The sequence below is a fragment of the Astatotilapia calliptera genome, chromosome 9 (genome assembly GCF_964374335.1).
Source record: "Astatotilapia calliptera chromosome 9, fAstCal68.1, whole genome shotgun sequence".
Taxonomy (NCBI): domain Eukaryota; kingdom Metazoa; phylum Chordata; class Actinopteri; order Cichliformes; family Cichlidae; genus Astatotilapia; species Astatotilapia calliptera.
Window position 1 is genome coordinate 9,905,507 of NC_137430.1, and position 13,816 is coordinate 9,919,322.

General features: G+C 43.1%; 2 protein-coding genes across 2 annotated transcripts; both read right to left on the reverse strand.

Annotated features, from left to right (window-relative positions):
* Positions 1-272: 272 nt before the first annotated feature.
* Positions 273-6,270, reverse strand: LOC113007464 (leukocyte elastase inhibitor-like). Its single transcript, XM_080306333.1, has 7 exons — positions 6,166-6,270; positions 3,703-3,820; positions 1,684-1,826; positions 1,226-1,303; positions 991-1,080; positions 739-919; positions 273-611 (listed from the first exon to the last, which is right to left on the reverse strand). The coding sequence occupies exons 4-7, from the start codon at positions 1,280-1,282 to the stop codon at positions 385-387; spliced, it is 555 nt and encodes a 184-aa protein (XP_080162459.1). The 5' UTR covers positions 1,283-1,303; positions 1,684-1,826; positions 3,703-3,820; positions 6,166-6,270; the 3' UTR covers positions 273-384.
* A 170-nt stretch (positions 6,271-6,440) lies between these two features.
* On the reverse strand, positions 6,441-11,087 carry LOC113007458 (leucine-rich repeat-containing protein 31-like). The gene is made up of 8 exons (XM_080306475.1): positions 11,083-11,087; positions 10,805-10,988; positions 9,574-9,676; positions 9,327-9,431; positions 9,084-9,248; positions 8,812-8,967; positions 7,159-8,538; positions 6,441-6,980 (listed from the first exon to the last, which is right to left on the reverse strand). Exons 1-7 carry the CDS (start codon positions 11,085-11,087, stop codon positions 8,081-8,083), a joined length of 1,176 nt encoding a protein of 391 aa, XP_080162601.1. The 3' UTR covers positions 6,441-6,980; positions 7,159-8,080.
* Positions 11,088-13,816: the final 2,729 nt, after the last annotated feature.

Sequence of the window (13,816 nt, forward strand, 5' to 3'; positions counted from 1 at the left end):
CTTCACCATTTTCTAATCAAATTCCCTGGTTTCCCATGTCAGAGATGTCATGGCTGAAAGGATCATCGCATATTGAGCTCAAAGCTAAACTCTTGTGTAGGGCCTCTTTCCATGTTGTACCATTCATTTTAAAAAGTCCTGGTAACAAGAGACAGAGGTGACTTGATGTATTACAGTTACTTCCCAATTTACAGAAATGATGTGACTTCTGACATTTTCCTAGCAGGAAATGTGCTACTGTGGGACACTGAAAGAATAAACAGCAAGGCACGTTTTGTTTTAATAACTTTTCTTTACTTCATTTGTATGAACTAGGTTTACCTTACAAAATCTTATACTGTATATAATGTTTTATGTTTAATTCATGTCAATGTCAGCTCGTGTTTACTCGGGTGAGCAGTACCGGCCCACAAAGAGAATGCTCTTGGTGGGTTTATGTCGGATGAAGAAGATGAAGTGATGGTCGGCAACAAACTCAGCGGGAATCGTTATAGAGCGGACTTCCATGTCAACCCCAGTGGCAGCAGCAGCCTCAGTTCCTTCTTCATTTACATCCACGAAAGCCTTGTGGACAACTTTGGACACTATCAGGTCATTTGCTGGAGACATTCCTAGTAGATGAAGAGCCCAGAAATCAGTTGTGTTTTATTCTTTACCAGATGATGTTTTGCAGTTTTTGTGCTCTCAATATAACTGTATAATTGATTCAGTGTGTCTCATTGGTGCAATATTTCTCACCAGAGAAGTCTCTCTTGTAGATGTCAAAAGCGTTCTCCATTCCCATGTTGGTCAGGATTTTCTCCAAGTCATACTTCTCCTCCATCTTAAATCGAGGGAGCTTGACATCAACCTCGTTGGGGCTCATCATGTCTGGGCGAGTCCAGTCCACAAAGTTCTGATAGGTCAGCTCCTTCTCCAGCTGTGTGGATACAGTGTCACTAGCTTGTCTGATTGAAACTGGACATTAAAGTACTGGTAAGTGCATCTTACCTTTTCCAAGCCTGTGGTATCATCTTCTATGTCATTAGGCAGGAATATGAGCATGCTGAGGTCATTTCCTTTATACGGCATCTCAAGAATCTGTCCAGAAACATTGTTTTTATTTATTACTCCATCAAAGATGATCTGACTTCCTAATCTAGAAATTTAGGCTGATATTTGTAAAAGACAAGTTTTAGATCATGCTGGTGAAATCCTGTAATAAGCTGAAAGTGATGGATGTTACCTTGCAGTTGGCCTCAGGAATGGTCGCAAAAGGAAATTTACTTTTCTGCTGCATCATCTTCACCGGCTTAGTGTCGTTCTGAAAAATAGGGGAGACAAGAGAAATGTTTTTTGTGTTTAGTCTCAAAATGATCTCAAAAAGTTCTGTCATGGTTTTATTCCAGCCATTGAGTGGATTTGGATGTAGAGCACACGTCACAACACAATTTGTTCTTGTTAGCCGAAGTTTGTGATGTGCTGTTGTTTGAGATTTATTTGAGAACTTATTGGATATTACATGAATAATAAACTGCATTGCATAACTGCATAAAGTTGGAAAGTGATCGTCCTAAAAGCACGATTTTATCCCCTCAGAGCTCCAGGCTTTATGTTCTCATTCAGCAAAGTCCACAGCTCGTTTGTAGTATGACAGATCAAAGTATAACTGCACCATCCTATGCTGCCTTTCTGCACTGTTACCTTGTTCAGTCGAAACTGCACATCAGCAGTCTTCTCCTCCTTAAACTGCGTGTTCCAGCTGCCCTTGAAGTAAATGGCATTCACGAGAACCAGCTTCGTCAGGCTACCCACTGCATCCTGGCTTAGCAAGTCCTTGATTTTATCTGGTAAAAAGAATTTATGAAAACTATTAACTATTACCAAAGATGCACTAGTTACTGTACAACATCTTCAGCTATAAAATCAGAAAACAGGGCAACAGCAAGATGGTTTTTATTTTAAAAAAAGGTGAAAAAGCTTTATGATCAGTATAACAGGGAACAAAAAACAAAAATTCAAGCGTAGGCTTGAAGCCACTGAGGTGGTTGTTAGCGGGGGTGACGCGATGCTTCTGGTATGCATGAATTAATTAAACAGTCCAATAACTCCAGCAGTACTTATCTTGTCCTTTTTGGTCTTTGTTCCAAACATTTTAAGATAAAAGCGCAGCGGTCACAAACGTTTTGCCTTCTTATGATTAACAACACACCTGACGCTGATTACGTGCGTCCACCTTAAATACCTTACATAAACCTACCATACAGGAACTTAAAAAGGTGGAATCCTCAGTGGTGCTTGGTGCCACACCCTCAGGGACTTTAATGTTATATAAAAACACTGACAGCTCAATATCTGCCTCAGTCACTCTCCCCGATCCAGCTGAGTCACCAATAGGAAAAATCTGCTTTTCACAGGAACTTGGTAACAGCAATAAGAGAATACGTAGTTTATTCCAAGAAGATATCGTCTCTCTCCCATATATAACATCTTATTGGAACCGATATGTTCCAGATATCAAGTGGAAGACAGTCTGGATGGTCCCCCATAAATATTTGATTGTAAATAAGGTGAAAGAAGTCTCATTTAAAATTCTACATAAATGTTATCCAGCCAGTCACTACATGGTCAAATGTAAAAGGGACATAAATACTAATTGTACTTTCTGTGGGGATCATCCAGAAACTGTGACGCATCTTTTTTGGTACTGTTCTTTTATACAGAGATTCTGGAAGGAATTTAGCAGGTTTGTTATTGTCCATATTTTAAGGGAGTTTTCTTTACGATGGGAAAATGTTTTATTCTGTTTGTTTAAGTTCCCCAAGAAGTATGATAAAAAATTTTTATGATGAATTTGTTCATACTTTTAGCTACATTTTTTATCCATAAATGTAAGTTTACTAACAAAACACCATATTTCTGTCATTATTTTAAGGATGTGGAAATGTACATACAATCAATATCAGACTCCACCAACACAAAGGCTCTCAAAACAATACATGTATGTGTATTCTTATAATTGTTACCTTTTTCTTTTACTCTTGGCTTTTTGTGTTCATGTTCTGTTGTTTTGTATACTTCATCTGTTCGTATGTTGTATACTCATTGTTTATTAAATAAAGTTTAAAAAAAAGAAACTTAAAAAGGTTACCTCTAGCGGCAACATGAGGTATCAACCCAAAAATGGCTCCTACAAAAATAATGGGATTAAGATTGTCTCATTTCCAGCAGGTGGCACCACAGTCCTATAACCCTCATAGAAAGTCCTTGTATCCTATTATTATAGATGGTAGATTTATAAATGGCCTGTATTTGTATCGCGCTTTTATAAAAACAATGAATGAATTTCCTGCTGCACTTAAGATAATATAAAGATATAGAATCAATAGCAGCCAATCCTAAATGGGCCTGAAAAATAAAAATATGTTAAAGACACAAGTGATCAAAGTAGAAGTACCCATCACATAATATAATAAGAATAGAAGAATTGGCCTGCTATTTACAGCAACATACTGCTGTGATGGTTTTATTAATAGCATGAAACCAAACAGTAAAACCCAGAGATAGTGCTGCTTAATACTGAATAGAAATTAGACTGGAAGAACTGGAAACAGAAAATAATGTGGACGGTGGACAATCCGGTAATAATGTCTCAACTGAACACAACACAACTGATCCCCAAGGATTTACAGTGGAGATCATTTAAAGTTACATTATGCTTACCTTGTGTCTGCTTCTCCACCCAGCTGTTGATGTGGACCCTGGCCTCCTCTGCATTTCCTTTGAAGTCCACAGACTCGAGCTCAGCGTTGTAATGCTTTTTGGTGCCTTTTAAAAATTCCTGGAATTGTGAAAATAAGTCACTCGAAACAGATTCAACAAACTACGGAGACTTCAATCAAGTTCAGTCACTGTGTTAAAACATTTTCAGTCCTTTGGATGCAGTTGAAGCTTGAACTAACCAGTCAGCCTTTGTCTAATAAAAGATTAAAGCAAATAGCTTGTTGGATGCCAATTTAAGTAGCCAGCATAGAAAAATACACAGATTGTGGGTAAGCTGGTTTGTAACGTTTCGGTTCAGATGGCAGCAGTTTTTGCTGACAAATGTAAGTTTTAGTATTTCTAAGTATTAATAAATTACTGTTTTACTTCTTTATATATTTCTTTATACTATTTGCAAATATTTTAAAAGTTTAATCTGCTGTGATGACTGGAACACAAAGGAGAGAAATGGTGCCTTGTCTCTTGTTATGAACTGTAAATAGCTAAGTGCTTAGAGCAGCTGGTCCTAGCACACTTCAAATCCTGTCTCCCCCCCACCCTGGACCCCCACCAATTTGCATACCGCCAGAACAGGAGCACAGAGGATGCAGTCTCCATCGCACTGCACTCTGTCCTCTCACACCTGGACAACAACAACACCTACGCCAGAATGCTGTTTATAGACTTCAGTTCAGCATTCAATACAATCCACCCCTCACAACTCATCAGGAAACTGACAGACCTGGGCATCAGTTCCCTCATCTGCAAATGGTTACTGGACTTCCTGACCAACCGCCCCCAACATGTCCGGCTGGATAACCGCTGCTCATCTACCATCACAATGAACACCGGTGTACCACAAGGCTGTGTGATGAGCCCTTTCCTCTACTCCCTCTTCACCCACGACTGCAGACCTGCTGATGGTTCCAACACCATCATTAAGTTTGCAGATGACACCACGGTGATTGGCCTCATCAGTGACAACGATGAGGCCGCCTACAGGGAGGAGGTGGATCGTCTGGCTGAGTGGTGCGACACAAACAACCTGCTGCTTAACACCGAGAAGACCAAGGAGCTCATCGTGGACTACAGGAGGAATGCTGACCCACATCCACCCATCCACATTAAGGGGACGGCTGTGGAGCGTGTGAGCAGCTTCAAGTTCCTGGGAGTCCACATCTCCGAGGATCTCACCTGGACGACCAACTGCTCCAAGCTGGTCAAGAAGGCTCACCAGCGCCTCTTCTTCTTGAGGACTCTGAGGAAGAACCACCTGTCCTCAGACATCCTGGTGAACTTCTATCGCTGCACCATCGAGAGCATCCTGACCAACTGTATAACAGTCTGGTACGGGAACTGCTCTGCCTCGGACCGGAAGGCGTTGCAGAGGGTCGTGAAAACTGCCCAGCGCATCGCCGGAGCACCACTTCCTGCCATAAAGGACATCTACAGGAAGCGGTGTCTGAAAAGGGCTGGGAAAATCATCAAAGACCCCAGTCACCCATCACATGGACTCTTCACCCTCCTGCCCTCTGGGAGGCGCCACAGGAGCCTCCGGACTAAGACCACCAGGTACCGGAACAGCTACTTCCCCACAGCTGTCAGACTCCTGAACTCTGCCTCCTGACATCTGACCCACGTTAAACTCATGCACTGAACATACACACCCCCACAATGGACAACTGTACCCTCAAACACACAATAATAACATGGAGTGAACCACCACTCACAACCACTAGCACTTTATATAGCCTCTGTAGAAACTATCTACACCCTCACTTATCTTAACTGCACTACTGTATAGCTCTGTGTAAATAATCATTCTGTACATTCAATAATCTTTAATCCTACAACTGTTTACAACTTGCATAGTTGCCGGGGATTCCCATGATGCATTGAGTTTTTCCTTTCCAGTCTCCTTTCTCACTCAGTATGAGTTAATAGACGTCTCTGCATTGAATCATATCTGTTATTAACCTCTGTCTCTCTTCCACAGCAGGTCTTTTATCCTGTTTTCCTTCTCTCACCCCAACCGGTCACAGAAGATGGTCCCGCCCCTCCCTGAGCCTGGTTCTGCTGGAGGTTTCTTCCTGTTAAAAGGGAGTTTTTACTTCCCACTGTCGCCAAAGTGCTTGCTCATAAGGGGTCATATGATTGTTGGGTTTTTCTCTGTATCTATGAAGCGCCTTGAGGTGACTTTTGTTGTGATTTGGCGCTATATAAATAAAATTGAATTGAATTGAATTGAATTATCTGAGGAAGAAGCAGAGTTGGTTTGTTTCCAGCTGAAATCATCCAGGCTCAGGAATTTGAATCGATCCACATCACTTCTGCTTGAACTAGAGAACATGAGTGTCGACTTACATTTGGTCTGTGAGACACATGTCATAGTGACAGTATTTGGGTTAATATGGCATTACTCACCCTGGTCGCATTTCTTCAATATCAGGCACCAAGTTCAGGAACTCGTTCTTTTGCAGCCCGCGCAAGGTGGGAGGTCTCCAGAGTGGGAACCATCGGGAAGTTTTCACAGTCTGAGCAGGAGGGACTGGAGGCACGTGAGCTGTTCTCAGGGGTCCTTTAACACAAATCACACCAAGTTAGAATCAAATAGATAACCTGTCAATAACCGTTTGCAGATCGAGGTCAATGTTCCTAAAAATATGTTTACTTCTGGCCCATGGAGCCACAGCGGGAGTCCGACAGAGAGGAGCAGGTAGAGGAAGGGGTGAGGGTGGCACTGCTGAAGCTCGTCACGGATGGATCACGTCCGATCGGTGAGATGAGAGAAAGCTGAAGTGAAACAACAGCAGGATGAGGTAGACGTCAATATAGGAACTCCCTGATGTGACACAGAAAGGCTATTTTTTTATTTCTTTGTATTATTTCTCACCTTGCAGTCACTGATGCTGTTCACCAGCTGCTTGTATTCAGTATTGAAGGTGTGTGTCAGAAGGCGCAGGCACTACAACACAACAGGAACAAGACCGATCAGCTCCGAGCAGAGAAGGAAGAAGGCAGCAACAAGAACGCCCACTAAGCCCACGTTTTTCTCACCTTGGTGGCCAGCTCCTTCTCACGCTTTCAAAGGTGGTGCTGGAGATCTGCGAGGAGACGGAGGTGGACGTGGACAGAGTGCCGGAGCTCACGCTGGGGGACAGAGACTCACTCAGGGACTTGGTGGTGGGAGCTGTTCCCACGGGAGCCGCCTCTCCCAGAAGGTGACGGGTCTTTTCCACCTGGACGAAAGATGGGGGCGAATGTGAGGTGGGGAGAAGAGGGGAGGTTAGTCATGTAAAGTCTGTACTCTAAGAAAAAACTTTTTAGAATAGCACTTTGGTCTTTGAGCTGAAAAGTCATTTTTCCCTCAATGATATTAAACAGATTTATTTCTTTATGAATCTTTTAAGGCCCCACCTCCTGCAGCTGCTCCATCTTCTCCAGCTCCCACTGGTGCTCTAGGATGAGGCTATCTCCTCTGGGCCTCCAGCCGGCCAGGTTCTCCTCTCCACGCACATAAGCCACTGATGTGTCCAGGACCTTCCTCCTCCTCCTCTGCATCCCTGACTGGACTGAAAAAGAGTGAAAAAGCAGCTAACGTCCAAAAATAAGAAAACTTTGAAAGAACTCCAAAAAAACCTGGAGAACTTTTGCTCAAAAAACAGTTTTGTTTTTTTTAAATTACAAGGCAATCTGACAAAATGTCATCAAATGAGACTCAAGACTTCTGCAGGTCTCTGCCATGACTCAATTTTTTTTTCTTAACGGCAGAAACAATTGTTCCTTTTTTACTTTGTTTCTATTTTCTCTTCTTGTTTTTATCTGTTGAACAACAAACAACATTCATGCTGATTCACATAATATCCTGTCTCTAATCTCTGGGATTTCCTCGTAGCTCTTTGATGCAAAGAACATCCATCAAATGCTCCAGCTTGTGCTCAACATCATCGTGAACGGTGAAGGTACTCTGACGAGAAAATACTCAGTCGACCTTTTGGTTGATTTGTTAAAGAACCCCAAAATAGCTGATTACCTAACAAGGTATGCAGATAATTCACAGCTCTTTTCCTGAATAGCTGCTTTAAAACTCTGCTGAAAGCCTTTGTCCATTTCCAGGTATCCCCACTTCTCGGCATGTGTGTCTCAAGTGTTAGGACTGCTGCATTGGAAAGACCCAGACCCTGCAGCCAAGGTGAGAGACGACAAATATGATAACCCACACCAGCTGTGCTTAACTCTGTAAGTTCCCAGTATTCCCTGAAACCATCACGTGTGACACAGTTTACATCAGACGTGATGCAGCTGACGTCAACACTGACCTTCTTGTGGTAACAGAGACTTAAAAAAATAATAATAAAGCAACAAAGTGGGTCGCTCTTTGACAGTAAATTCCAGTGCGGTCCGCTCCAATCTCCTCAGGCTGACTCTCTTCTAGGCTCTCCTGACTGTTCCCTTTACATGCTGATGATGTGTCTTGTAAATCTGGATCCCTTTCCAGCAGGACGCTCCTCTTTTTCAGACAGTACCTGAGCTGCTCTCTCTCCTGACAGTCAGCTGTCCACCTCTGCATGGCCAGTCGAGCCAGCGCCGAAATTTGAGGCAGAGCTCGGAGCAGAGCGGGCAGCCAGGCTGAGCACGGAGCAGAGGTTGAAGGTCGCAAACTGACATCCACGTCTTCCAGAGAGCCCAGACCTCCTGCTGCAAACAGACTGCACCAACCGTTGTCTCCCACCAAGCTGTTGTAGGACAGATCCAGTGCACGGAGTGAGGAGAGACAGCCCCGTCTGCACACGGCAGCTGCACAGAGGAAGAGGACCCATTGATAACTGATCACTTTATGCCTGTTCACTTTACTGTTTTGTTCACAATGTTTCTGATGGAGACAAAAATAACACCGAATACTTTCATTGTTTTGTTTTATACGACAGCTACAGATGCTGGCAGCATGAAATAAATGAAAGAAATATCAATTTCCTTCAGGCTTTACTTGTCTTAATATACATTTATGCAGCCTAATGATCCACTACAGACCAAAAAAGAAAAAGTATAATGTCATTGTGTGTTAGTTACCCAGATGTTGCATGTCATCAGTGGTGAGCTCGCAGCTGCAAAGACGGAGCTCGCTGACGACTGATGGCTGCAGAGCATCCAGCAGGAGCGCCAAGTGACCGCCAACCACTTTACACCAGGAAATATCCACCGTGCGCAGATAGGACACCGCCAGGGCTGATGCATAAACACAAAGTTTTCACCATTTCAGGCTAGAGGGTGGAAGAGGTATTCAGGGAGAATGACTTGAAGGAAAACTTCTATAAATAAACAAGTGTGTGTGTGTGTGTTACCCAGAGCAGTGAAGGACTCGTTGCTCATGTAGCAGCTGTTGAATGGCAGCCTCCTCATTTGTGTCGCAGGGAGGGCGGAGACCAGCAGGTGGACCACACCTCCCACTTCCTTATTGGATGACACATCAAGCTCGGTCAGTGCAGTGAGAGAGGGCAGCACCTGGACTGAAAAACAACGAGTCACATGACTGCTGCAGCGAGCATGCGATTAGTGTCCGGCGTGTGAGATTGGTAGCAACTGACTCAGAGCCTCTAGATCATCTCGCGTGAGGCAACACAGGTGGAGGTCGAGTCTCTCCAGGTGTGTGACGTGAGCCAGGTGAAAGGTGAGGCGGCTCAGTCCACCAGCTAGAAGCAGCTTTACAGTATATTAATCAGAACAATGCTGCTCTCTAATGTATCTTGGTAAAGCGCAGAAAAATCTAATGTTTTATATGATACAGTGTGATTTCAGTAACATATCATAATGGAGGCTTCAGCAAGTACTTACGAAGGAAATCTTTCCTCTGCTCTTCAGTTAGTTCATCAAATACCTCCCAAAACATCTGTATGGTGGGGTGGCGGTCATGATATCTCCAACCATAACTTGTGTTCTGAAAACAGTGAAAATGACTGTTATAATCATAGAGTTTGTAAGGTCAGGCATACACTATGTTGCCAAAAGTATTCCCTAACACATCCAAATCATTCAATTAATGTGTTCCAATCACTTCCATGGACACAGGTGTATTAAATCAAGCACCTAGGCATGCAGACTACTTCTACAAACATGTGTGAAAGGACGAGTCGCTCTCAGGAACTGAATGAATTCCAGCATGGTAATGTGATAGGATGCACCAGTGCAACAAGTCCAGTCATGAAATTTCCTCGCTATTAAATATTCCATAGTCAGCTGTTAGTGATATTATAACAAAGTGGAAGTAATTGGAAATGACAGCTAGTCAGCTGATGCTAAGGCTCATAGTGCACTTAAGTCACCAATATCTGCAGTCTGCTGTTGTTACAGATGTCCAAACTTCATTGGTTTCCATGGCTGAGCAGCTGCATCCCAGCCTTACACTGACAAACACAATGCAAAGCGTCAGATGGAGTGATTTAAGCATCTCAACACTGGACTCTAAAGCAGTGGAGATGTGTTTACTGGAGTGACGAATCACACTTCTCTGACTGGCAATCCGATGGATGTGTCAGGGTTTGGTGGTTGCCAGAAGTACTTGTCTGACTGCACTGTGCCAAGTGTAAAGTGTGGGCATGTGTGCACATGGCTGGGCACCAGTGCACAATACAAGGTCCATAAAGACATGGATGAGTGAGTTTGGTGTAGAAGAACTGGACTAGCCTGCACAGAGTCCTGACCTCAACCTGATAGAACATCTTTGGGATGAATTAGAGCAGCAACTGTGAGCCAGGCCTTCTCCTCCAACGTCAGTGTCTGACACCACAAATGCACCTCTGGAAGAATAGTCAAAAAATTCCCATAAACACACCTAAACCTTGTGGAAAGCTTTCCCAGAAGAGTGGAAGCAGTTATAGCTGCGAAGGGTGGGCTGACTATTATATTATACTATCATACAAAAGTCTGGATTAAGACTGAGATGTGACTCAAGGTCATATTTGTGTTAAAGCAGCCGACTGAATGCTTTTGACAGTATGCAGTACACAGTTATTGTGCTACAGGACAGCTGTGAAACTACAGCCTGTGTCTGTTTGGCTGACTGTACCTGTTTGAACTTTTCCCAGTCATGCACGTCCTGGCCGACCAGCACTCCCTGCAGCTCCTCTGGTCGAAACAGCCTCACCAAATCCTGCTCACACACCAGGAAGAAGCCTCGCTTGAACTCCTGGAACAGATTCTCCACTGATGTGTTGAAGGCATGATTCACATAGGCCTCCACAAACTCCTTCCTGTTTAGGAGGGAAAATGTTAAATTAGCAAACATTTCACAGAGACAAAGGTGCTGCAGATGAACCTCACAAACACTTCATGTTTTATATTTACCTCATATTAAGACCTACTAAGGACCTGATTGTTTTTAATTATGTCCTGATCAGAGATGGGCAGTAACGCGTTACTTGTAACGCGTTACTGTAATCTGATTACTTTTTTCAAGTAACGAGTAAAGTAAGGGATTACTATTGCAAAATCAGTAATTAGATTACCGTTACTTTCCCGTAGGAACGCTGCGTTACTGCGTTACTAAAACCGTGATTGTTTTTGCGAGAATGTCTCATGACAGTGACGTAAGCAAGTGCGACGTTGGTGACAGCAGCTGTGTGCAGATCAACAATGGATAATATATCGAGTGCGGGAGAGAGTATGAGCGTGCAGCGTTTAAAGCGTGGAAGTACTGACCTTACTTTGAGTTTGATTCCATAAAAAGTGACAAAAACATTAGCGTCCATCGTGCGTGGGAAGAAAACTTCTTTTTACAGCGAAAAAAACCCCTAAACTTCCGAGCAAGCACCGAGTAGCTACGACGTGATGGGAAACTCACAGAGACACTGCGCGGATTCTTCAACTGACCGCAGCACACCTGCACCAGGGTAACCCTCCGCCTACCCTGCTCCTGCTTTACAGGTGAAAATAGAGCAAAAGGACCGCTGAGTCTTTGACTTTATTTATTTTCTGCTGTGTTTTACTTACATCTGTTTGAAAGAGTGAGTGAAAACACAAAAAATATTTTATTTTATGTGCTGGAATGTGTAGAAAATAGGTTTAAATGTTAAACTAATTTATTCAAGTCAGAGAATGTTGCATATAATTAAATGTTTTGCTTGATGCATAAAGTTAAAAGATTAAAACTGATAAAACAAGTTAAAAAAAGAGACTTTTCCATTTGATTACATTTTGTATGATGGATTATGTAGAAAAAGTAGAATTGGGCTGAAAGATCTATCACTTTATCACCTCTTCAGGTTGTAAATCGTGTTTTTAAAAAGTAACTAAGTAACTAAGTAACTAAGTAATTAATTACTTTTGAAAATAAGTAATCAGTAAAGTAACGGGATTACTTTTTTGGGGGAGTAATCAGTAATTAGTTACTGATTACTTTTTTCAAGTAACTTGACCAACACTGGTCCTGATACATAAAACCTGAGAGCTCACATAACTGCATATGCTCAGAATAGACAGCACACATGGATACAAATTACTGCCTTGCAGCAGCAATCTTCAGACCATCACTATGAGCTCCATACAAGGTTACACTGTTCCTGTTATTAACAGCAGGGGGCACTATCAGCCACAGACTGGGAGCCAGATATGCTCTGCTGGTGCCTCATTGTTACAGAGGAAAGACTCTATAGTGAGAAACAGCTGAGGGGGAAACACTGATCTGGAAACGTCTGAGTGTTACAGAGGATATACATAGCACTGTGGTTCAGTGTCACACAATCACAAACAAATACAGCAAAGTACTAAAAAGGGTGTTGCCTCCAAAGATTGCTTTTACTGGTTTGGAGCTTAGGAGGCTTAATAACAACAGGCATGAATGAAGACAGATCAGAACAGCTGTTTGATCACAGCATCCAGTACCAACACAATCATCCACACTCAAGAGCCTGTTGGCTTCAGAGTCAGCAGCTGAATGTCTAAAATATCAAATGTCATTTTTGGTCCATCAGCTACAGCATGAACTGCTTAAAGTGAGAAGCAGCCTGAAGCCCGACAGATTCATCTTTCCAGACTGAAAATATCTCAGAGTGAACCGAGTGGTGCGTTTTCAGGGTGATCTCACAAAGTCAAATCCCTTTAATGATGTTCTGTCCTGTCTTCCTCTATCAAAAGCACACAAACACTATAAAACATTGTTTCGGTGCTTTGGGGTTTTGTTTTCTACACAGAGGTATAGCACGACTAGACCCTAAAGGCAGGCTGCTCACCTACAACCAGCTCACGAACATCTTTCCAATGGAGCTCGCTGCCTTTCTCGTGGATGAGGGTCACTGTGATCCTCCGCTGGATCCCCTGCAGCAAACATAACAGGAGCTCAGGATCACAGTGAGCACAGCTAGAGCAACATTACGCTTTAAAAGAAGATATTCAACTGTGTACAAAGGAAGCAGTTACCACTGTGTGAGTAATAAGGAAACAACATGTGCACCAATCCTGTACCTGGTGCAGCAGGTAGGTACCATGACAGGGCAGGCCTCCACTGTGATCCACGATGGCTGGGATGTACCTGTGCATGGAGGGAGGAGGTGACACAACATCCCAACTTATAATATTCTTCCTGGAGATCATTTTTATGGTTCCTTTAAAGCTTGTGCGTGAATATAACACTCCAGGTGGATACTCACTCTCCAGTGGGCTCCAGCTCGCTGATCTCAAACCAGACCAGCAGGTCGTACTTGCTGACACACTGACCCAGGTTGGATTTGGTGATGGTGTTCAACTTGGAGGCTGCAACTGGCACACACACACACACACACGCACACACACACACACACACACACACACTCAACGTTAACAAGTGGGAATTTTTCTGGATTTAAGAGAAGATGAATAAAAGTGAGCAGTATTTACTACATGCTTTGGGTGACTAAATGGAGGATGGATAGGTGACATGAAAACACTACTGACCCTTTATACTGAGCCAATAGCTCACACACTTCTATTAAATCTGTCTAAAGAGCCAGTAATCACAGAGGATAGATACTGGAAGAAAACTGAAATGTTAGGAGGAACTAAATCACACATTACAACACCAGTGGCAGCACCCTGCTGTCTCACA